The following is a 24753-nucleotide window of genomic DNA, read 5'->3' on the forward strand; positions in this document are numbered from 1 at the left end:
TCTTCCTCCAAACACGGCGAGTGGAGTTTAGACCAAAAAGCTCTATTTTTGAATCATCAGACCACATGACCTTCTCCCATTCCTCCTCTGGATCATCCAGATGGTCATTGGCAAACTTCAGACGGGCCTGGACATGCGCCTGCTTGAGCAGGGGGACCTTGTGTGCGCTGCAGGATTTTAATCCATGACGGCGTAGTGTGTTACTAATGGTTTTCTTTGAGACTGTGGTCCCAGCTCTCTTCAGGTCATTGACCAGGTCCTGCCGTGTAGTTCTGGGCTGATCCCTCACCTTCCTCATGATCATTGATGCCCCACGAGGTGAGATCTTGCATGGAGCCCCAGACCGAGGGTGATTGACCATCATCTTGAACTTCTTCTATTTTCTTCTATTTTCTAATAATTGCGCCAACAGTTGTTGCCTTCTCACCAAGCTGCTTGCCTATTGTCCTGTAGCCCATCCCAGCCTTGTGCAGGTCTACAATTTTATCCCTGATGTCCTTACACAGCTCTCTGGTCTTGGCCATTGTGGAGAGGTTGGAGTCTGTTTGATTGAGTGTGTGGACAGGTGTCTTTTATACAGGTAACGAGTTCAAACAGGTGCAGTTAATACAGGTAATGAGTGGAGAACAGGAGGGCTTCTTAAAGAAAAACTAACAGGTCTGTGAGAGCCGGAATTCTTACTGGTTGGTAGGTGATCAAATACTTATGTCATGCAATAAAATGCAAATGAATTACTTAAAAATCATACAATGTGATTTTCTGGATTTTTGTTTTAGATTCCGTCTCTCACAGTTGAAGTGTACCTATGATAAAAATGACAGACCTCTACATGCTTTGTAAGTAGGAAAACCTGCAAAATCGGCAGTGTATCAAATACTTGTTCTCCCCACTGTACCTGTACTCCCTCTTGTTCAGATTGAGAAAACCTTGCTAACCACACCTGTAGCTTGTGAAATCTCAGACTGAGGATAAAGTGATAACCAACTCCTTTATCAGCTTACCAACAATACGCCTGAGCACAGCTCAATCTATTAACAGACGAGGAACATGAGTAAATACAAGTGGCTTCAGATAATCCACGCAATTATTTTTACACAATTGGGTTCCCCCAGGTATCAGTTTTGACCAGATGACAGATGCGCACACCTAAGCCGTGGGCACACTCGACAACTCCCCAGCAATGGAAGGTAAGGCCCTGGCTGTTCAAACAGACTCAAATCCTAAAGACAACTGGCAGAGTAGAAGACAGAAGGGCCTGAAGCAGTACAGATTTCCCTCTGCCCTGCTTCCTGGATTCAAGCACCGGCAAGAGAACTGAAACACACACTAGACTTGTGAGAAGTAGAGTTAGTCCTACAGCAAACCTCAGTGCTAGCAAATAGAGACACAGGTACATGGAGAATATGAGGACCCCAGTCTTTGGACTCACCTGTAATCCATCTTCAAGAGAGTCCGAGTCGTCAAACGCAGGACAGCCTGGAAAAGAGAAGACAGAAGAAAATCAGATATTCAATAAGACTTCCAGCTACACAGATACAGGTGAGCTACAGAGAGACACAGAAAGAGTTCTCGTAACATACAGTATGTCCACACGTCACCAAGTCCCTAAAAATGACAAGTCCCCAGACCTCCCCACAAGTACGTCACTGGTGATAGAGGAAAGAGAGAAGCAATTAAGGGAGGTATGGTTGGCAAAGACTTCCATTCACCCGAGAACAGCTAAAAGGGAAATGAAAGCTATTTTGTGTTAGTGGGACACATGGCCTAATGAAATCGACTCTCTACTTGTAAAAGTGCAACTCGAGTCGAGGCTAAAAAGCCATGAATGTTGCATTCACTGACACCTAGTTTCAAGTAAGTACTGATAAGAATACTAAGTCAATCGTACTGTTGAACTCGTACCCGACTCTTAGCAACATGTCTAAAACAAGCTTTTCTTGAAATCTTGGGGAAAATAAATTAGTCCAAAGTTAAATGTGTTTGTACCGGAGGCATCGAGAGGCTCTTTTAAGACTCCTAGTTCACTTAATTAGGATCACTAAGACCTCATTTAAAACGAGCCAGGCAGGCAGCAGGAGAAACCAGGCCTCCGTCTGTACGTCCGTCTGTACGTCCGTCTGTGTCTCTCTCCGTTAGTTTAGAGAAGGCCGAAGAAAATTGTTGGAGCATTGAACAGTGTGTGGGTATCCATCTTCCTGTCTGTCAGTCTCTGCTACGGTGAGACCCAGGCCGTCTGTCTGTCTATAGCACGTTGAGACAGAGACGACTCTGCCAGTGCTGGGTCACGGCGCTGCCTGGGCCATGTGTCAGCTGTTCCCATGGCAACAGAGGACCGCAAGGCTGACACACCACACACTCAAACATACACTAAGAAGAACACACACACACACACACACTGCAGTCCGGCAGCAGAGCGATGCAACAGGAATACAAAGGAACCTGCCTGTGTGCAGAAGAGGTATTACACAACACTGGCGGAATACCGAGGAAGCTAGAACAGATCAGAGGATGCAGAGAGGAGTAGAACAAGCACTGAGAGCTAGGCAGCAGTCTTATATAAACCCATGACTGACAACAAGACCAAAGGCAGGTAGCCTAGCAGTTAAGAGAGTTGGTACAGTAACCGAAAAGGTCGCTGGTTCGACTCCAGTAGCCAGCAAGGTTGAAAAATCTGCTATTCTGCCCTTGAGCAAGGCAGTTAACCACCAACAACAAATGCTCCCTGGGCACTGATGATGATGTCGATAAGGTAGCCCTCGCACCTCTCTGATTATTGGGTTGGGTTCAATTTGGAAGACAGATTTCAGTTCAATGCATTCAGGTCTGCAACTGACTAGATATCACCTTTCCTTCCCCATAGGCCTGTGTGCTAATTCACAGGAATGCTAATTCTGCTAATATGCTTGTATTGATCATCCGTACCTAAAATATCCATAGCTAGAGTTATACGATTATTTTGGTGTAGTCCATTGTGCTTCATTAATTTAAACAATTGTCATGATGTTGTTAGACCCCATCAGTTTCCTCCACAGGTCTACAGGGCCGAGGACCGGACGAGATACAGTAGAGCCCAGGCCAGGTTCTAGTCTTAAGTAACACAGGTCTACAGGGCCGAGGACCGGATGAGATACAGTAGAGCCCAGGCCAGGTTCTAGTCTTAAGTAACACAGGTCTGCAGGGCCGAGGACCGGATGAGATACAGTAGAGCCCAGGCCAGGTTCTAGTCTTAAGTAACAAAGGTCTACAGGGCCGAGGACCGGACGAGATACAGTAGAGCCCAGGCCAGGTTCTAGTCTTAAGTAGCACAGGTCTGCAGGGCCGAGGACCGGATGAGATACAGTAGAGCCCAGGCCAGGTTCTAGTCTTAACGTCTCTGCGCTACGGATCCCTTTAGCTGGATCATTTTCCTAAACAACCGCTGAATTGCAGGGCGCAAAATATTACAAAAAATATTTATAATCATGCAATCACAAGTGAAATATACCAAAACACAGCTTAGCTTGTTGTTAATCCACCTATCGTGTCAGATTTTGAAAATATGCTTTGCAGCGAAAGCAATCCAATTTTTTGTGAGTGTATCAATCAATGCTAGAACAGCTATCCCCAAATTAGCATGGTCACGAAAGTCAGAAAAACAATAAAATGAATCGCTTACCTTTGATAATCTTCGGATGTTTGCACTCACGAGACTCCCAGTTACACAATAAATGTTATTTTTGTTCGATAAATATTACTTTTATAACAAAAAAATGCCATTTGGGTTGCGCGTTATGTTCAGAAAACCAAAGCCTCGTTCCGTTCGACAAAAATTCCAAAAAGTATCCGTAATGTTCGTAGAAACATGTCAAATGTTTTTTTTATAATCAATCCTCAGGTTGTTTTTAACAAACATAATCGATATTATTTCAACCGGACCGTAACCTATTCAATAAAAGAGAGAAAGAAAATGGAGAGCTACCCCTCTCGCTCGCAGGAACTAATCAAAGGACACCTGACTCGTTTTGAAAAATCTCGCTCATTTTTCAAAATAAAAGCCTGAAACTATGTCTAAAGCCTGGTCACAGCCTGAGGAAGCCATTGGAAAAGTAATCTGGTTGATACCCCTTTAAATGGAAGAAAGACGGGCAAGGAAACACAGATCAAATAAAAAAAATCACTTCCGGGTTAGATTTCCTCAGGTTTGCGCCTGCAGAATCAGTTTTGGAAACTTTGGAGTGTTTTCTATCCTAATCTCTAAATTATATGCATATTCTACGATCTGGACCTGAGAAATAGTCCGTTTACCTTGTGAACGTTATTAAAAAAATAATAATAATCTGACCCCTAGCGTCAAGATTAAGTAACACAGGTCTACAGGGCCAAGGACCGGACGAGATACAGTAGAGCCCAGGCCAGGTTCTAGTCTTAAGTAACACAGGTCTACAGGGCCGAGGACCGGACGAGATACAGTAGAGCCCAGGCCAGGTTCTAGTCTTAAGTAACACAGGTCTACAGGGCCGAGGACCGTACGAGATACAGTAGAGCCCAGGCCAGGTTCTAGTCTTAAGTAACACAGGTCTACAGGGCCGAGGACCGGACGAGATACAGTAGAGCCCAGGCCAGGGTCTAGTCTTAAGTAACACAGGTCTACAGGGCCGAGGACCGGACGAGCCCAGGCCAGGGTCTAGTCTTAAGTAACACAGGTCTACAGGGCCGAGGACCGGACGAGATACAGTAGAGCCCAGGCCAGGGTCTAGTCTTAAGTAACACAGGTCTACAGGGCCGAGGACCGGACGAGATACAGTAGAGCCCAGGCCAGGGTCTAGTCTTGAGTAACACAGGGCAGGAGGCTGGATGGCAGATTGCTGAGCTGGCGGCTCTCCTGCTAATTGGATGACTTTGCTACCTCTGGCACTACCTCTGCTGGAAATGCGTACCAGAGTCCCAAGCTGTTGTATCAACCTCAGCCCATCTCCAACCAGGTTAATGTAGACTAGCCTCAGCCCATCTCCAACCAGGTTAACCTAGCTTCAGCTCATCTCCAACCAGGTTAACCTAGCTTCAGCCCATCTCCAACCAGGTTAACCTAGCTTCAGCTCATCTCCAACCAGGTTAACCTAGCTTCAGCCCATCTCCAACCAGGTTAACCTAGCTTCAGCTCATCTCCAACCAGGTTAACCTAGCTTCAGCCCATCTCCAACCAGGTTAACCTAGCTTCAGCTCATCTCCAACCAGGTTAAACTAGCTTCAGCCCATCTCCAACCAGGTTAACCTAGCTTCAGCTCATCTCCAACCAGGTTAACCTAGCTTCAGCCCATCTCCAACCAGGTTAACCTAGCTTCAGCTCATCTCCAACCAGGTTAACCTAGCTTCAGCTCATCTCCAACCAGGTTAAACTAGCTTCAGCCCATCTCCAACCAGGTTAACCTAGCTTCAGCTCATCTCCAACCAGGTTAACCTAGCTTCAGCTCATCTCTAACCAGATTAACCTAGCTTCAGCTCATCTCCAACCAGGTTAACCTAGCTTCAGCTCATCTCCAACCAGGTTAACCTAGCTTTAGCCCATCTCCAACCAGGTTAACCTAGCTTCAGCTCATCTCCAACCAGGTTAACCTAGCTTCAGCTCAACTCCAACCAGGTTAACCTAGCTTCAGCTCATCTCCAACCAGGTTAACATAGCTTCAGCTCATCTCCAACCAGGTTAACCTAGCTTCAGCTCATCTCCAACCAGGTTAACCTAGCTTCAGCTCATCTCCAACCAGGTTAACCTAGCTTCAGCTCATCTCCAACAAGGTTAACCTAGCTTCAGCCCATCTCCAACCAGGTTAACCTAGCTTCAGCTCATCTCCAACCAGGTTAACCTAGCTTCAGCTCATCTCCAACAAGGTTAACCTAGCTTCAGCCCATCTCCAACCAGGTTAACCTAGCTTCAGCCCATCTCCAACCAGGTTAACCTAGCTTCAGCCCATCTCCAACCAGGTTAACCTAGCTTCAGCCCATCTCCAACCAGGTTAAACTAGCTTCAGCCCATCTCCAACCAGGTTAACCTAGCTTCAGCCCATCTCCAACCAGGTTAACCTAGCTTCAGCTCATCTCCAACCAGGTTAACCTAGATTCAGCTCATCTCCAACCAGGTTAACCTAGCTTTAGCCCATCTCCAACCAGGTTAACCTAGCTTCAGCTCATCTCCAACCAGGTTAACCTAGCTTCAGCTCATCTCCATCCAGGTTAACCTAGCAGAGCCCAGCTTATCTCCAACTAGATTAGCCTAGCTTCAGCCCATCTCCAACCAGGTTAGCCTAGCCCAAACTCCACCTAGCCTATTCCACAGAAAAATATTCCTGCAGCAACAGGATTGTAACATTTAGTGGATAATGTTGCTTGATCGGTAGTTAGGCAATTAGCTGACTAAAATTAGGCTACATGAAAAGTGCAATACTGTTGATATTGCTGTTTCAGTGTATTTATGTAAATCCCAAAGCTCATCTGCATTTCCTGCGGTGCAGGAACATTCTCAACAAAAGAGTGATCCTATATCTGTACCTTAAAGCCTGAACTTCAAATTCCAGACGGCCCCTATCCTGACCTAAAGGTGTCCCTCAGCTTGTAGACCTATCCTCTGACTCGACTGTCTGGGCACGGGCTTGTCAGTCTGTACAGGAAGTGGTGCCCTTATGTCCTAGACAGCTGGCACAGATAAGATAGGAGAGCCAATCATAGGTGAGTGAGCCGGGAGCAGGGGAAGTCATCACAGCTAATCAACACTACACATCTACCACCAGGAGAACAGGCGGCAGGTCAACCATTACATGTCACAGACATAGAACAACACACAATGACACACACACACATAGAAACCAACACACACAAATTAATACGAACACAGGCATAATGTCAGAGGCAAGGAGTCTAGAAAAGCAGATGTTCTGTGAGGTGAGACTGTACTGAGGTGGACTGAAGCTCAGGGTCCTTCCTAACCCACCTTGGTTGATGTCTTCGATGGCCCTGCGGATCCCTCTATCGAAGGCCCTGGCGTCTGCAGGACTCTGGAAGGTCAGGCCAAACTTCTTGTCGTTGATCCTCCAATGGTGAAATATGGGGTTGACCTTGTTGTAGACCAGGTCCTTCTTTAGAATACACTCCAGAACAACCTGAACAGCGAGAGAGAGACATCTGCTAGTGACTTGAAGTTCACATTTTTCTACACTGACATTTCAGTCATTTAGCAGACGCTCTTATCCAGAGAGACTTACAGGAACAATTAGTGTTAAGGGCCTTGCTCAAGGGAACATACTTGCCCAACACTCTTAACCACTAGGCTACCTGGCCAGATGGTAAAACGTTGGTCCCACTACCTTAAGGCAGAATAATATGATACAGAACCACACAGCACAGAATCTAGTCTAGATTTCTCCAGAAGCAGATAGAAAACCCAAAAATCAGTTTCTCACTCGAAAAGCAAAGGCGTAGAAAGTAGAAATCCAACATGGTATAGGAGTGTAAAATCACTACATGGAAACTATGCTATTTACCCCTGTCTGAGGGAGACTTTGAGGAGCAGACATCTAACCGCCATCTTACTCATCACCCTAAGCTGTTTAAATGTGACCCGTTTACTTACAACACGAAGCGTGTTGAGAGAAATGAAAAGCCACAACCCTGTCCCAACACTGAATAAATTGAAACGCTCTAAATCCAACCAAATAATGAACCCTTTTCCCTCCCCTCTTCATTTATAAAACAGATTACAATATAGTGGTTTTATTTTACAAATGATAAAGCTGGAGTTTAACAGTTTTGGAGCCAGGCACAGAAACTAAGAGAGAAATATTATTAATTAAGACTGCTGGGTGGCCTCCAGCCCTTCCTCCAGCCCTTCCTCCAGCCCTTCCTCCAGCCCTTCCTCCAGCCCTTCCTCCAGCCCTTCCTCCAGCCCTTCCTCTAGGCAGATTCAATGAAATGAGATATGACCATTAGTCTTTGAGGCTTTGGGCGAACGTGCACGACGACGAGGGCTGAGTGAGTGAAGGTGCACGTTGGGTTGAATGAGGGAGGGAAGGGACGACGTTGTGTGGCAACTTGTGCATTCTGTTTGACGTTCATGTTTGAAACCGTTACTAGGTGGTTGTCTACGACATGGTAATCTGTGTTATACTGTCAACTTTCTAACAAAACGGCAGTATTAGTAAATAAAAAAAGATTGGTAATAACATTTAATTGTACCTATGCAAAAATAACATAAGAAACCCGTAAAACAAAACAACAGTCAAAGAAAGTCAAGCCCCAATGGCATCCTGACGGTCAGTATATAAATCATTGTCACCTTTGTCCATGTTTGATAAGAGTGCATACGTGGCAGCTGAATGTGTGGGTTTGTGATATATCTGGTGTGTGACGGATCGCATGAGTAGTGCACAAAAACACCTATTACAAATAGGCCTATTAGCTGGAAATGCAGGTGTGTATTAGACAGGAGTGTCTCGCTCACCCAGAGAAAGAGAGGAGTAAGGGTTAAACCCTTGTGTTTACACAGAGCCTGTGGAGGAAAGGAGGGAGGGAGAGATAGGCGGCAGGAGGTGTCCGCCTCTGGGGCTGATTGTGGGAGGCGAGACTGAGCGGAGCCGGAGTGGGTAAGGTGAGCGGCTTGCCTGGGAGAAGAGGAAGTATCGCCGTTGAGGAAGGATGCCACTCAACACCGCATTCATTCAAGTCAGGGAAATAGAGAGGTGGATCCACAGAAAGGTGGAGAGTAGAGACCAAAGAGAGACCAGAGAGACCGAGAGAGAGACCAGAGAAAGACCGAGAGAGAGACCGAGAGAGACCGAGAGAGAGAACAGAGAGAACAGAGAGAGAGACCAGAGAGAGAACAGAGAGAGAGACCAGAGAGAGAACAGAGAGAGAGAACAGAGAGAGACCAGAGAGAGAGAACAGAGAGAGAGCGAGAGAACAGAGAGCGACCAGAGAGAGAACAGAGACCAGAGAGAGAGAACAGAGAGAGAGAACATAGAGAGAGTGAGAGAACAGAGAGAGACCAGAGAGAGACCAGAGAGAGAGAACAGAGAGAGAGAGAGAGAACAGAGAGAGACCAGAGAGAGACCAGAGAGAGAGAACAGAGAGAGAACAGAGAGAGACCGAGAGAGAGACCAGAGAGAGACCGAGAGAGAGACCAGAGAGAGACCAGAGAGAGACCGAGAGAGAGACCAGAGAGACCGAGAGAGAGACCAGAGAGAGCGAGAGACCAGAGAGAGCGAGAGACCAGAGAGAGCGAGAGACCGAGAGAGAGAGCGAGAGACCAGAGAGAGCGAGAGACCAGAGAGAGCGAGAGACCAGAGAGAGCGAGAGACCAGAGAGAGCGAGAGACCAGAGAGAGCGAGAGACCAGAGAGAGCGAGAGACCAGAGAGAGCGAGAGACCAGAGAGAGCGAGAGACCAGAGAGAGCGAGAGACCAGAGAGAGCGAGAGACCAGAGAGAGAGACCAGAGAGAACAGAGAGAGACCAGAGAGAGAGAACAGAGAGAGAGAACAGAGAGAACAGAGAGACCAGAGAGAGAGAACAGAGAGACCAGAGCGAGAGAACAGAGAGAGAGCGAGAGAACAGAGAGAGACCAGAGAGAAGAGAGAGAGAGAGCGAGAGAGACAGAGAGAGAGCGAGAGAGACAGAGAGAGAGCGAGAGAGACAGAGAGAGAGCGAGGGAGAAAGAAAATACAAATGCTGGATCTTCATTTGAGCCAGTCTCCTACAGCAGGAAAATAATCATGCAGCAACAGGAAATGTGAATTATTATGTGTGGACAATTTTGTAGCGGTACATTTTTAGTAAGGGAAAATCAAGTCAAATTTAAAAAGTGGAAATAAAAAACTGTAGAAGCCTTTTTAAACCTCAAATACACTAAGTTATCCTGCAACAGGGTGATCAAATTAAGAACCTATGTATGTAGGAGACAGAGGTGGCGCGAGAGAGGGATTGGTAAAGAGAAGAGAGAAGATTAATTGAATTCAGAGTGAGTCTTAACAGATTGGGGGAGTTTGTAGTTGCACTCTGGCTTTTGTGACAGGGGGAGGACTGATTCCACTCTGATGTTATCAAGAGGACAGGTCTGTTTCTCTGTGTGAGAGCAGAGGACAAGCAGACACCAAACAGCAGACACACCAAATCACAGAGATAAATGCCACATCATTCATTCAGTTATCCATTTGATATTCTACCAAGCAGCAATGCTAAATCTATAAACTAATTACAAAAACGACTTCCCATGCATATAGAATAACTGGGGCAGAGTCCTCTTAGTTTGTACGATCTCTTATCTTTATTAATTTATGTGTTAACTTCTTATGGCTGCAGGGGCAGTATTGAGTAGCTTGGATGAAAAGGTGCCCAGAGGTGCCCAGAGTAAACCTCCTGCTCCTCAGTCCCAGTTGCTAATATATGCATATTAGAGAGGAGAGAGTGAACAGAGAGAGAGGAGAGAGTGAACAGAGAGAGGAGAGAGTGCACAGAGAGTAGAGAGAGTGAACAGAGAGAGGAGAGAGTGAACAGAGAGAGAGGAGAGAGTGAACAGAGAGAGAGAGTGTGAACAGAGAGAGTAGAGAGTGTGAACAGAGAGAGTAGAGAGAGTGAACAGAGAGAGAGGAGAGAGTGAACAGAGAGAGAGTGAACAGAGAGAGTAGAGTGAACAGAGAGAGAGTGAACAGAGAGAGAGGAGAGAGTGAACAGAGAGAGAGGAGAGAGTGAACAGAGAGAGTAGAGAGAGTGAACAGAGAGAGGAGAGTGTGAACAGAGAGAGAGGAGAGAGTGAACAGAGAGAGAGGAGAGAGTGAACAGAGAGAGAGGAGAGAGTGAACAGAGAGAGAGTAGAGAGTGAACAGAGAGAGTAGAGTGTGAACAGAGAGAGTGAACAGAGAGAGAGAGTGAACAGAGAGAGAGAGTGAACAGAGAGAGAGAGTGTGAACAGAGAGAGAGAGTGTGAACAGAGAGAGAGAGTGTGAACAGAGAGAGTAGAGTGAACAGAGATAGTAAAGAGAGTGAACAGAGAGAGAGAGAGAGTGAACAGAGAGAGAGAGAGAGTGAACAGAGAGAGAGGAGAGAGTGAACAGAGAGAGTAGAGAGAGTGAACAGAGAGAGAGAGAGAGTGAACAGAGAGAGAGAGTGTGAACAGAGAGAGTAGAGAGAGTGAACAGATAGAGAGTGTGTGAACAGAGAGAGAGTGTGAACAGAGAGAGAGTGTGAACAGAGAGAGAGAGTGTGAACAGAGCGAGAGAGTGAACAGAGAGAGAGAGTGAACAGAGAGAGAGAGTGAACAGAGAGAGAGAGTGTTAACCTTTTCTCAATAGGGGTGGCGCTATTTCCACTTTGTAAAAAATCATTCCCAAATTAAACTGCCTCGTACTCAATTCTTGCTCGTACAATATGCATATTATTATTACTATTGGATAGAAAACACTCTCTAGTTTCTAAAACCGTTTGAATTATATCTGTGAGTAAAACAACTCATTTTGCAGCAAACTTCCTGTCAGGAAGTGAGAAATCTGAAATCGAGGGCTCTGTTCCAGGGTCAGTTTATTAATTTGCATGGAATCTATGGGTCTACATGCACTGCATACGCCTTCCACTAGATGTCAGTAGGCAGTGAGAGTTGGAATGGGGTGTCTAGCTAGATCTGAGGCCGAACAAGACCTCTTGGAACCGTGGGTCTGGTCTTTTCACCGTTTGGCTTGACGCAAGAGGGACCTCTGCATTGCGTTCAGAAAAGCTTTCGTTTTAGAAGTTAGATATATCCGGCTCTGATTTTATTTGATATATGTGTTAAAAACATCATAAACTAGTTATATTAAACCGACTTATATCAGTTTATATCAGTTGATTGCGATTTTCGGTATTTTGTTTGTTATGCGTTCTGGTGAGTTGGGCACTTCCGTGCCGCATGGCCAGCTTTGTTAGCTAAATCGACAGATGAAGACGACATTCTACAACCGAACAACGATTATTCTGGAAAAAGGACACCTTGTACAAGATTCTGATGGAAGCTCATCAAATAGTAGGAACCATTTATGATATTATTTCGTATTTCTGTCGAAAATGTTTAGACTATATTCTGCCCAGATTTTGTGCGCTGTCTCGCTATAACGTAAGCTGTATGTCGTACTAAGGTTATTTTTTTAAATCTAACACAGCGGTTGCATTAAGAACTAGTGTATCTTTCATTTGCTGTCCAACCTGTATTTTTTTAGTAAAGTATATGATTAGTTATTTGATTAGATGATGTGAGTGTCAGAAATATATCCGGATTATTTTGTGCAGTTTGGCTAGTATTCACATTGTTCAACCACGAATTGTACCGCTAAATATGCACATTTTCGAACAAACCATATATGTATTGTGTAATATGATGTTATAGGACTGTCATCTGATGAAGTTTGAGAAGGTTAGTGAAAAAATTTATATCTTTTGCTGGTTTATTCGCTATCGCTAACGTGCCTTGAATGAATGCGGTTGTGTGGTAGGCTATTGTAGTAAGCTAATATAATGCTATATTGTGTTTTCGCTGTAAAACACTTAAATCTGAAATATTGGCTGGATTCACAAGATGTTTGTCTTTCATTTGCTGTACACCGTGTATTTTTCATAAATGTTTTATGATGAGTATTTAGGTATTTCACGTTGGTTTCTGTAGTTATTCTAGCTGCTTTGGTGAGACTTGTGATGGTGGCTGCAATGTAAAACTATGATTTATACCTGAAATATGCACATTTTTCGAACAAAACATATGCTATACAATAAATATGTTATCAGACTGTCATCTGATGAAGTTGTTTCTTGGTTAGTGACTATTTATATCTTTATTTGGTCGAATTTGTGATAGCTACCTATGCAGTAAAAAAATGGTGAAAATATGCGGTTGGGTCTTTTGCTATCGTGGTTAGCTAATAGAAATACATATTGTGTTTTCCCTGTAAAACATTTTAAAAATCGGAAATGATGGCTGGATTCACAAGATGTGTTTCATCTGGTGTCTTGGACTTGTGATTTCATGATATTTAGATGCTAGTATTTACTTGTGGCGATATGCTAGGCTATGCTAGTCAGCTTTTTTACTGATGAGGGTGCTCCCGGATCCGGGATGAATACCAAGTAGAAGTTAACAGAGAAAACAGAGAGAGAGTGAGCAAACACACAGAGACAGCGAGAGGGGAGAGCGAGAACGGAAAGAGAACAGAGAGAGAGAGCGGAGTGAGAATATAGAGAGCGAGAAAGAACCGAGAGAACAGAGAGCACAAGCTAGGGAGAGACAGAAAGAACACAGAGAACAGAGCGAGAGAGAGAAGAGTAAGAGAACAGAGTGTGAACAGAGAGAGAGAGAGAGTGAAGAGAGAGTGAACAGAGAGAGAAAGTGTGAACAGAGAGAGATAGAGAAAGTCTGAACAGAGAAAACACAGAGAGAGCGAGAGAACAGAGAGAGCGGAGAGCGACAACGGAAAGAGAACAGAGAGAGAACGAGAGAGAGAACAAAGAGAATATAGTAAGCGAGAGAGAACAGAGAACACAGAGCGCAAGCTAGGGAGAGAGAAAGAACACAAAGAGAACAGAGAACACAGAGCAAGGGAGAGAACAGAGAGAGGTGAGAGAGAGAACAGAGAGAGGTGGAGAGAGAACACAGAACAGAGAGAGGTGGAGAGAAAGAACACAGAGAACAGAGGGAGAAGAGGACAGAGAGAGAGTGTGAGTAGAGAGCGGAGAGAGAGAATGAGCAAACGAGGGAGAGAACAGAGCGAGGGAGAAAGACAACAAAGAGAGAGAAAGAGAAAGAGGGGGGAAGAGAACAGAGAGAACTGAAAGAGAGAACAGAGAGAGAAAGCGAACAGAGAGAAAGAACAAATGAGAGAGAGAGAGAACAGAGACCGAGGGAGAGGAAGAGCGAACAGAGAGAGGGGAGAGAGAGAAAGAACAAAGAACAGAGAGAGAGAACAGTGAGCGAGCAAAATAGAGCGAGAGAGAGAGGGGGGGAACAGAGGCGGAGAGAGAGTACACAGAACAGAGGGAGAGAGAACAGAAAGAGAAAAAGGGGGAAGAGAAGAGGACAGAGACCAGAGAGAGAGACCGAGAACAGAGACGGAGGGAACGAGAACAGAAAGAGAGAAAGAACAGAGTGGAAAGAATCTTTCCTTCTTAATGCGTTTGAGCCAATCAGTTATGTTCATGACAAGGTAGGGGTGGTATACAGAACATAGCCCTATTCGGTAAAAGACCAAGTCCATATTATGGCAAGAACAGCTCAACTAAGCAAAGAGACTATTACGTTAAGACATGAAGGTCAGTCAATCCGGAACATTTCAAGAACTTTGAAAGTTTCTTCAAGTGCAGTCGCAAAAACCATCAAGCGCTACGATGAAACTGGCTCTCATGAGGACCACCACAGGAAAGGAAGACCCAGAGTTACCTCTGCTGCAAGGACAAGCTCATTAGCGTTAACGGCACCTCAGATTTCAGCCCAAATAAATGTGAGTAACAGACACATCAACATAAACTGTTCAGAGGAGACTGTGTGAATCAGGCCTTCATGGTCGAATTGCTGCAAAGACACCACTACTAAAGGACACCAATACGAAGATGAGACTTGCTTGTGCCAAGAAACACCGGTGGAAATCTGTCCTTTGGCCTGGTGAGTCCAAATTTGAGAATTTCGGTTCCAACCGCTGTGTCTTTATGAGACACAGAGTAGGTGAACAGATGATCTCTGCATGTGTTGTTCCCACCGTGAAGCATGGAGGAGGTGTAATGGTGCTTTGCTGGTGACACTGTCAGTGATTTATTTAGAATTCAAGGCACACTTAACCAGCATGGCTACCACAGCATTCTGCAGCGATACGTCATCCCATCTGTTTTGCGCTTAGTGGGACTATAATTTGTTGTTCAACAGGACAATGACCCAACACACACAGCCTGGAGGTAAGAGCTATTTGACCAAGAAAGAGAGTGATGCAGCATTGCATCAGATTACCTGGCCTCCACAATCACCAGAACTCAACCCAATTGAGATGGTTTGGGATGAGTTGGACCGTAGAGTGAAGAAAAAGCAGCCAACAAGTGCTCAGCATATATGAGAACTCCTTCAAGCCTGTTTGAAAAGCATTCAAAGTGAAGCTGGTTGAGAGAATGTCAAGCGTGTGCAAAGCTGTCATCAAGGCCAGGGGTGGGTACTTTGAAGAATATAAAGTATATTTAGATTTGTAAAAAAAAAAAAAAAAGGTTACTACATGAATCCATGTGTTATTTCATAGTTTTGATGTCTTCACTATTATTCTACAATGTAGAAAATAGTACAAAATGAAGAAAAACCCATTGAATGATTAGGTGTGTCCACACTTCTGACTGGTACTGTACATGATCAAATACTAATCTTAGAATCAACTTAAAGACTACCAGAACCAACTGGATTCTCCATTTACATTGAATTTACTACCGGACAAAATACAAACCCTCCATGCGAAAAAGGCCTATGGTGTTGATGGTATCCTGAATGAAATGATAAAATAAACAGACCACAAATTCCAATTGGCTATACTTAAACTCTTTAACATCATCCTTAGCTCTGGCATCTTCCCCAATATTTGGAACCAAGAACTGATCACACCAATCCACAAAAGTGGAGACAAATTTGACCCCAATAACTAACGTGGGACATGCGTCAACAGCAACCAACAGAAAATCCTCTGCATTATCATTAAAAGCAGATGTACTAAAAACAATGTACAGGGCAAATGTCAAAATGGCTTTTTACCAAATTACCGTACGACAGACCATGTACTCACCCTGCACACACTAATTGACAAACAAACCACAACAAAAGTGAAGTAGTCTCATGCTCTGTTGATTTCCAAAAAGCTTGAGACTCAATTTGGCATGAGGGTCTGCTATACAAATTGATGGAAAGTGGTGTTGGGGGAAAAACACACAACATTATAAAATCCATGTACACAAACAAGTGTGTGGTTAAAAATTGGCAAAAAACACACATATATTTACACAGGGCCGTGGGGTGAAACAGGGATGCAGCTTAAGCCCCACCTTCTTCAACGTATATATCAACGAATTGGCGAGGACACTAGAACAGTCTGCAGCACCCAGCCTCACCCTACTAAAATGTGAAGTCAAATGTCTACAGTTGGCTGATGATCTGGTGCTTCTGTCCCCAACCAAGGAGGGCCTACAGCAGCACCTAGATCTTCTGCACAGATTCTGTCAGACCTGGGCCCTGACAGTAAATCTCAGTAACAGAAAAAATGGTGTTCCAAAAAAGGTCCAGTTGCCAGGAACACAAATACAAAATCCATCTAGACACCGTTGCCATAGACCACACAAAAAACTATATATACCTTGGCCTAAACATCAGCGCCACAGGTAACATCCACGAAGCTGTGAACAATCTGAGAGACAAGGCTAGAAGGGCCTTCTATGCCATCAAAAGGAATATAAAAACCAACATACCAATTAGGATCTGGATAAAAATACTTGAATCAGTTATAGAACCAATTGCCCTTTATGTTTGTGAGGTCCACTCACCAACCAAGAATTCATGGGACAAACACCAAATTGAGACTGCATGAGGGAATTCTTTAAAACTATCCTCTGTCTACAACGTAAAACACCAAATAATGCATGCAGAGCACAATTAGGCCGATACCCGCTAATTATCCAAATCCAGAAAAGAGACGTTAAATTCTACAATCACCTAAAAGAAAGTGATTCCCAAAACCTTACATAACAAAGCCATCACCTACAGAGATGAACCTGGGGCTCTGTTCAAAAACACAGACCCCACAGAGCCCCAGGACAGCAACACAATTATTACAAACCATATAATTATTTCCAATGTGTCAAGTAATTTAACAAAGAAACAGAGCATACTAGAATGCTATTTGGCCCTAAACACATATTACACAGTGGCAGAATACCTAACCACTGACTGACCAAAAATTAAGGAAATCTGACTATGTACAGACTCAGTGAGCATAGCCTTGCTATTGAGAGAGACCACTGTAGGCACTGCCCACAAATTAAGGTGGAAACTGAGCTGCACTTCCAAACCTCCTGCCAAATGTATTAGAGATACATATTTCCCTCAGATTACACAAACCCACAAAGAATTAAAAAAAAACAAATCCACAATTTGATAAACTCACAAACAGCTGAAGTTGGAAGTTTACATACACCTTAGCCAAATACATTTAAACTCAGTTTTTCACAATTCCTGACATTTAATCCTAGTAAAAAATTACATTTTAGGTCAGTTAGGATCACCACTTTATTTTAAGAATGCGAAATGTCAGAAGAATAGTAGAGAGAATGATTTATTTCAGGTTTAACCCACATTCCCAGTGGATCAGAAGTTTACATACACTCAATTAGTATTTAGTAGCATTGCCATTAAATTGTTTAACTTGGGTCAAACATTTCAGGTAGCCTTCCACAATAACTTGGGTGAATTTTGTCCAATTCCTCCTGACAGAGCTGGTGTAACTGAGTCAGGTTTGTAGGCCTCCTTGCTCGCACACGCTTTTTCAGTTCTGCCCACAAATTTTCTATAGGATTGAGGTCAGGGCTTTGTGATGGCCACTCCAATACCTTGACTTTGTTGTCCTTAAGCCATTTTGCCACAACTTTGGAAGTATGCTTGGGGTCAATGTGCATTTGGAAGAACCATTTGCGACCAAGCTTTAACTTCCTGAATGATGTCTTGAGATGTTGCTTCAATATATCCACATAATTTTCCTTCCTAGTGATGCCATATATTTTGTGAAGTGCACCTGTACGTCCTGCAGCCATGCACCCCCACAACATGATGCTGCCACCCCTGTGCTTCACGTTTGGGATGGTGTTCTTGGGCTTGCAAGCGTCCCACGTTTTTCTTCAAACATAACGATGGTCATTATGGCCAAACATTCTAATTTTGTTTCATCAGACCAGAGGACATTTCTCCAAAAAGGACGATCTTTGTCCCCATTTGCAGGCGATTTTGGAACAGTGGCTTCTTCCTTGCTGAGCGGCCTTTCAGGTTATGTCAATATAGGACTCGTTTTACTGTGGATATAGATCCTTTTGTACCTGTTTCCTCCAGCATCTTCACAAGGTCCTTTGCTGCTGTTCTGGGATTGATTTGTACATTTCAAATCAAAGTAAGTTCATCTCTAGGAGACAGAACGCGTCTCCTTCCTGAGCGTTATGACGGCTTTGTGGTCCCATGGTGTTTATACTTGCGTACTATTGTTTGTACAGATTAACGTGGTACCTTCAGGCATTTGGAAATTGCTCCCAAGGATGAACCAGACTTGTGGGGGTCTACAAATTGTTTTCCTGAGGTCTTGGCTGATTTCTTTTGATTTTCCCATAATGTCAACAAAGAGGTACTGAGTATGAAGGTAGGTCTTGAAATACATCCACAGGTACACCTCCAATTGACTCAAATTATGTCAATTAGCATAACAGAAGCTTCTAAAGCCATGACATAATTTGCTGGAATTTTCCAAGGCACAGTCAACGTAGTGTATGTAAACTTCTGACCAACTGGAATTGTGATACAGTGAATTATAAGTGAAATAATAATCTGTAAACAATTGTTGGAAAAAATACTTGTGTCATGCACAAAGTAGATGTCCTAACCGACTTGCCAAAACTATAGTTTGTTAACAAGACATTTATGGAGTGGTTGAAAAACTAGTTTTAATGACTCCAACCTTAGTGAATGTAAACTTCCGACTTCAACTGTATCTATTGGGTGAAATACCACAGTGTGCCATCACAGCAGCAACATTTATGACCAGTTGCCACAAGAAAAGGGCAACCAGTGAAGAACAAATATTATAAATACAAACCATATTTATGTTTATTTACTATCCCTTTTGTACTTTAACTATTTGCACATCGTTACAACACTGTATATAACCATAATATGACATTTGACATTGTCACAGTGCCATCCGTTTTGTCACCAAAGCCCTATATACTACCCACCACCTGTATGCTCTCGTTGGCTGGACCTCGCTTCATATTCGTTGCCAAACCCAATGGCTCCAGGTCATCTATAAGTCTTTGCTAGGTAAAGCCCCGCCTTATCTCAGCTCACTGGTCACCATACCAGCACTCACCTTTAGCACGCGCTCCAGCAGGTATATTTCACTGGTCACACCCAAAGCCAACTCCTCTTTGGCCACCTTTCCTTCCAGTTCTCTGCTGCCAATGACTGAAACTAGAGACTCATCTCCCTCACTAAATTTAAGCATTAGCTGTCAGAGCAGCTTACCGATCATTGCACCTGTACACAGCCCATCTGTAAATAGCCCACCCAACTACCTCATCCCCATATTGTTATTTATTTCTTGCTCCTTTGCACCCCAGTATTTCTACTTGCACATTCATCTTCTGCACATCTATTACTCCAGTGTTTAATTGCTAAATGTAATTATTTTGCCACTATGGCCAATTTATTGCCTTACCTCTCTAATCTTACTACATTTTGTATATGTAGTAAAATGTATATATAATTTTCTATTGTGTTATTGATTGTACGTTTGTTTATCCCATGTAACTCTGTTTTTGTGTCACACTGCTTTGCTTTATCTTGGCCAGGTCACAGTTGTAAATGAGAACATGTTCTCTACTGACCTACTTAAACGAAGGTGAAATAAATCAAATAAAAATATTCAAAATCAAATCAAATTTTATTAGTCACATGCGCCGAATACAACAGGTGTAGTGAAATGCTTACTTACGAGCCCCTAACCAACAGTACAATAAGAGAAAAGTATCAAGCAATTAAAAAGCAGCAGAAAAAATATATATATACGGGGGGTGCCGGTATAGAGTCAATGTGCAGGGGCACCGGTTAGTTGAGGTAGTATGTACATGTAGGTAGAGTTAAAGTGACTATGCATAGATGACGACAGAGAGTGGCATTGGTGTGGAGATGGGAGGGTGGAGAGGGTAGGGTGGGGGAGCAATGCAAATAGTCTGGGTAGCCATTTGACTAGATGTTCAGGAGTCTTATGGCTTGGGGGTAGAAGCTGTTTAGAAGCCTCTTGTACCTAGACTTGGCTCTCCAGTACCGCTTGCCGTGTGGTAGCAGAGTGAACAGTCTATGACTAAGGTGGCTGGAGTTTGACAATTTTTAGGGCCTTCCTCAGACACCGCCTAGTGTAGAGGTCCTGGATGGCAGGAAGCTTGGCCCCAGTGATGTACTGGGCCGTTCGCACTACCCTCTGCAGTGCCTTGCGTTCGGAGGCCTAGCAGTTGCCATACCAGGCAGTGATGCAACCAGCCAGGATGCTCTCGATGGTGCAGCTGTAGAACCTTTTGAGGATCTGAGGAGCCATGCCAAATCTTTTCAGTCTCCTGAGAGGGTATAGGTTTTGTCGTGCCCGCTTCACGACTGTCATGGTGTGCTAGGACCATGTTAGTATGTTGGTGATGTGAACACCAAGTAACTTGAAGCTCTCAACCTGCTCCACTGCAGCCCCGTCAATGAGAATGGGGGCGTGCTCGGTCCCCATTTTCCTGTAGTCCACAATCATCTCCTTTGTCTTGATCACATTGAGGGAGACGTTGTTGTCCTGGCACCACACGGCCAGGTCTCTGACCTCCTTCCTACCTCTAGGCTGTCTCGTTGCTGTCCGTGATCAGGCCTACCACTGGTGTGTCATTGGCAAATTTAATGATGGTGTTGGGAATCATGCCTGGCCGTGCAGTCATGCGTGAACAGGGAGTACAGGAGGGGGCTGAGCAAGCATCCCTGAGGGGCCCCTGTATTGAGGATCAGCGTGGCGGATATGTTGTTGCCTACTCTTACCACCTGGGGGTGGCCTGTCAGGAAGTCCAGGATCCAGTTGCAGAGGGAGGTGTTTAGTCCCAGGGTCTTTAGCTTAGTGATGAGCTTTGAGGGCGCTATGGTGTTGAACGTTGAGCTGTAGTCAATGAATAGCATTCTCACATAGGTGTTCCTTTTGTCCAGGTGGGAAAGGGCAGTGTGGAGTGCAATAGAGACTGCATCATCTGTGGATCTGTTGGGGCGATATGCAATTTGGAGTGGGTCTAGGGTTTCTGGGATGATGGTGTTGATGTGAGCCAACACCAGCCTTTCAAAGCACTTCATGGCTACAGACGTGAGTGCTACAGGTCGGTAGTCAGTTAGGCAGGTTACCTTAGTGTTCTTGGGCACAGGCACTATGGTTGTCTGCTTGAAACATGTTGGTATTACAGACTCGGACAGGGAGAGGTTAAAAATGTCAGTGAAGACACTTGCCAGTTGGTAAGCGCATGCTCACAGTACATGTCCTGGTAATCCGTCTGGCCCTGCGGCCTTGTGAATGTTGACCTGTCTAAAGGTCTTACTTCACATCGGCTGCGGAGAGTGTGATATCACAATCTTCCGGTACAGCTGGTGCTCTCATGCATGTTTCAGTGTTACTTGCCTCGAAGCGAGCATAGAAGTATTTAGCTCGTCCGGGAGGATATTCCTTTGGAACGTTGAGTGTAATGTTTACAGTTAATTTTATATTGTTTATTTCACTTTGTTTATTGTCCATTTTACTTGCTTTGGCAATGTAAACATACATTTCCAATGCCAATAAAGCCCTCTGAATTTAATTGAGAGAACAGAGAGCGCAAAAACACAGAGAGAGAACAGAAAGAGAGAAAGAGAACAGAAAGAGAGAGAACAGAAGAGAGAGAGAGAGAGCGAAAACACAGAGCGAGAGGACTCAGCGAGAGAGAGAAGTCCCATTGCTGGCAATATCAGGAGCCAGCTGACTCATCAGTACACTCTGTGCCGCATCATTGCGCTTATAGGCAGATCCCCCCCCCCCCAACATTGCAGTCACCACCTCATCTCTCTGTCTCTCCCTCACTTTCTCTTTCTTTCAGTCTCTTTATTTTGTCGCCCTCCATTTCTTACAGTTTGACTGGCGATCTCTTTTACCTCCTCTCCATCTCTTCCCTTGTTCCCATTGCCTCTCTAGTAAAATGGTGGTTTGGACCTCCCGCTTTAACAAGCCCCTGGGGTGGGTGACATCACCAGAATCATGCTCTATATAGCACGGTGGCCCAGGCTCAGAATAGACAGTTATAATCGAAGTGTCTTAGCAGGCAGGAGCCACTTATCTACGATACTTAAAAGACAGTCAGTCACCTATTAATTCTTGTCAAAGGAAATGGTCATCAATCTAATTGTTTAACATGAATAAAGAGACGCAAGGGCTTCACAGTTTTAGGACGAGAGCATAGGAATATATGACTAGAAGCTCAGCGCACCAATATCCAATAAATTATTTCCTTCATTCCCGTTGTCCTCCATCTTTTTAGTTTGACTTCCTACATCCCTCATCCCCCTCTCCTGAGCAGTCTGCCCATCTCTTCTCTCTAATGATGTCAGCATGCATCACACAATCACGCAGCCCGCTCCTATTTACAGATACGTTCCCTGTGCAGAGGAGGAAAGCCAAACAGCCACTTCCTGTGTGACGGTGTATGTGTGTGTGACTGTGTGTGTGTAAGGCGGAGGTTGATGGTGATCTCATCCCACGACCCCCTCGGTGTGGAATGTGTCACAGGCTGAGTTGGTGCATAGTACATTGCGAACATGCTTGCTCTCCATTGTGATAGATGAGTGTGTGTGGTGTGTATGAGTCCCTCAGAGTGAGTGTGAGTTCCATGGCGAGGAGTATGAGGTGTTTAAGGTTTGTGTAAGGAGTGTGTGACTCCCTGAGTGGAAGGTTTGTATAGTTTTATACGATTCTTAGACTACATGTCATTAGGCTGGGCGATATGGCCTGGGCGATATATTTCCCACATTATTAACGGTATTTCATGTTTTTGAATAATAAAAGTTCTACATTTGCTTTACGAGCAGTGTATGACTCTAGGGTGGCAACACATGAAATACCAGTCAAAAGTTTGGACACACCAACTCATTCAAGGGTTTTTCATAATTTTTTACTATTTTCTACATTTGAGAATAATAATGAAGACAACAAAACTATGAAATAACACATAATAATCATGTAGTAACCAAATGATAAACAAATCAAAATATATTTGAGATTTGAGATTCTTCAAAATAGCCACCCTTTGCTTTGCACACTCTTGGCATTCTCTCAACCAGCTTCATGAGGTAGTCACCTGGAATGCATTTCAATTAACAGGTTGCCTTATTAATTTTTTTTTTAAATGAATTTCTTTCCTTCTTAATGCGCTTGAGCCAATCAGTTGTGTTGTGACAAGGTAGGGGTGGTATACAGAAGTGCAATCGCAAAAAACAACAAGCGCTGTCATGAAACTGGCTCTCATGAGTACCGCCACAGGAAAGGAAGACTCTTCAAAGCCGCCACCCTTTGCCTTGATGACAGCTTTGCACACTTTTGGCATTATCTCAACCAGCTTCACCTGGAATGCTTGTCCAACAGTCTTGAAGGAGTTCCCACATATGCTGAGCACGTGTTTTCTGCTTTTCCTTCACTCTGCAGTCCAACTCATCCCAAACCATCTCAATTGGGTTGAGGTCGGGTGATTGGGGAGGCCAGGTCACCTGATGCAGCACTCCATCACTCTCCCTCGTGGCCAAATAGCCCTTACGCAGCCTGGAGTTGTGTTGGGTCATTGTCCTGTTGAAAAACAAATGATAGTCCCACTAAGCGCATAACAGATTGGATGGCGTATCGCTGCAGAATGATGTGTTAGCCATGCTGATTAAATGTACCTTGAATTCTAAATAAATCACACAGTGTCATCAGCAAATCACCCCAACACCACCTCCTCCATGCCTCAAGGTGGGAACCACACATGCGGAGATCATCTGTTCACCTACTCTGCGTCTCATAATGACAGGGCGGTTGGAACCAAAAATCTCAAATTTGGACACATCAGACCAAAAGGACAGATTCCCACAGGTCTAATGTCCATTGCTCGTGTTTCTTGGCCCAAGCAAGTATCTTTATATTATTGGTGTCCTTTAGTGTTGGTTTCATTGCAGTAATTCGACCACGAAGGCCTGATTCACGCAGTCTCCTCAGAATAGTTGATGTTGAGACGTGTCTGTTACTTGAACTCTTAAGCATTTATTTGGGCTGCAACACCTGAGGCTGGTAACTCAAATGAACTTATCCTCTGCAGCAGAGGTAACTCTGGGTGTCATTCCTGTTTCACACAAAACCATTCAAAACGAAGTCCGATGGGTTTTCTACTTTTCCCGAAATAGTCGCATAACGTCACAAACCCTGCTGCTGCGGTCATTCTTCAAAGAGAGGATGCCGTATTGAGATAAATTATGTAGCCTGAGCTACTGATAACAGGCCTTTTACAAGACTAAATTATGAGAGGAGCATTTGATTCTTATTAAATGAGATTGAGTCCAGACAGGCTACTTTAGGAAACTTTCTGAATGGACATATACAGTGCATTCGGAAAGTATTCAGACACTTTCCCTAATAAAAAAAAAAAAACACCCTTATTTACATAAGTATTCAGACCCTTTGCTATGAGACTCGAAACTAAGCTCAGATGCATCCTGCTTCCATTGATCATCCTTGAGATGTTTCTACAACTTGGAGTCCACCTGTGGTAAATTCAATTGATTGGACACGATTTGGAAAGGTACACACCTGTCTATATAAAGGTCCCACAGTTGACAGTGCATGTCAGAGCAAAAACCATGCCATGAGGTCGAAGGAATTTTCCGTAGAGCCCCGAGACAGGACTTTGTCAAGACACAGTCCTGGGGAAAGGTAGCAAAAC

General features: G+C 44.2%; 1 protein-coding gene across 2 annotated transcripts in view; it reads right to left on the minus strand.

The window, feature by feature from the left end:
- The window catches only part of LOC139563845 (sprouty-related, EVH1 domain-containing protein 1-like), a 92407-nt gene that overhangs the window by 14577 nt on the left and 53077 nt on the right, over positions 1 to 24753 (minus strand). For both annotated transcript variants that reach the window (XM_071382788.1, XM_071382787.1), the window contains 2 exons: positions 6962 to 7130; positions 1430 to 1476 (listed from right to left, as the gene is read on the minus strand). In XM_071382788.1, coding sequence (XP_071238889.1) covers positions 1430 to 1476; positions 6962 to 7130 — 216 coding nt within the window. The remainder of the gene's footprint in view (positions 1 to 1429; positions 1477 to 6961; positions 7131 to 24753) is intronic.

Source organism: Salvelinus alpinus, chromosome 34 (genome assembly GCF_045679555.1).
Source record: "Salvelinus alpinus chromosome 34, SLU_Salpinus.1, whole genome shotgun sequence".
Taxonomy (NCBI): Eukaryota; Metazoa; Chordata; class Actinopteri; order Salmoniformes; family Salmonidae; genus Salvelinus; species Salvelinus alpinus.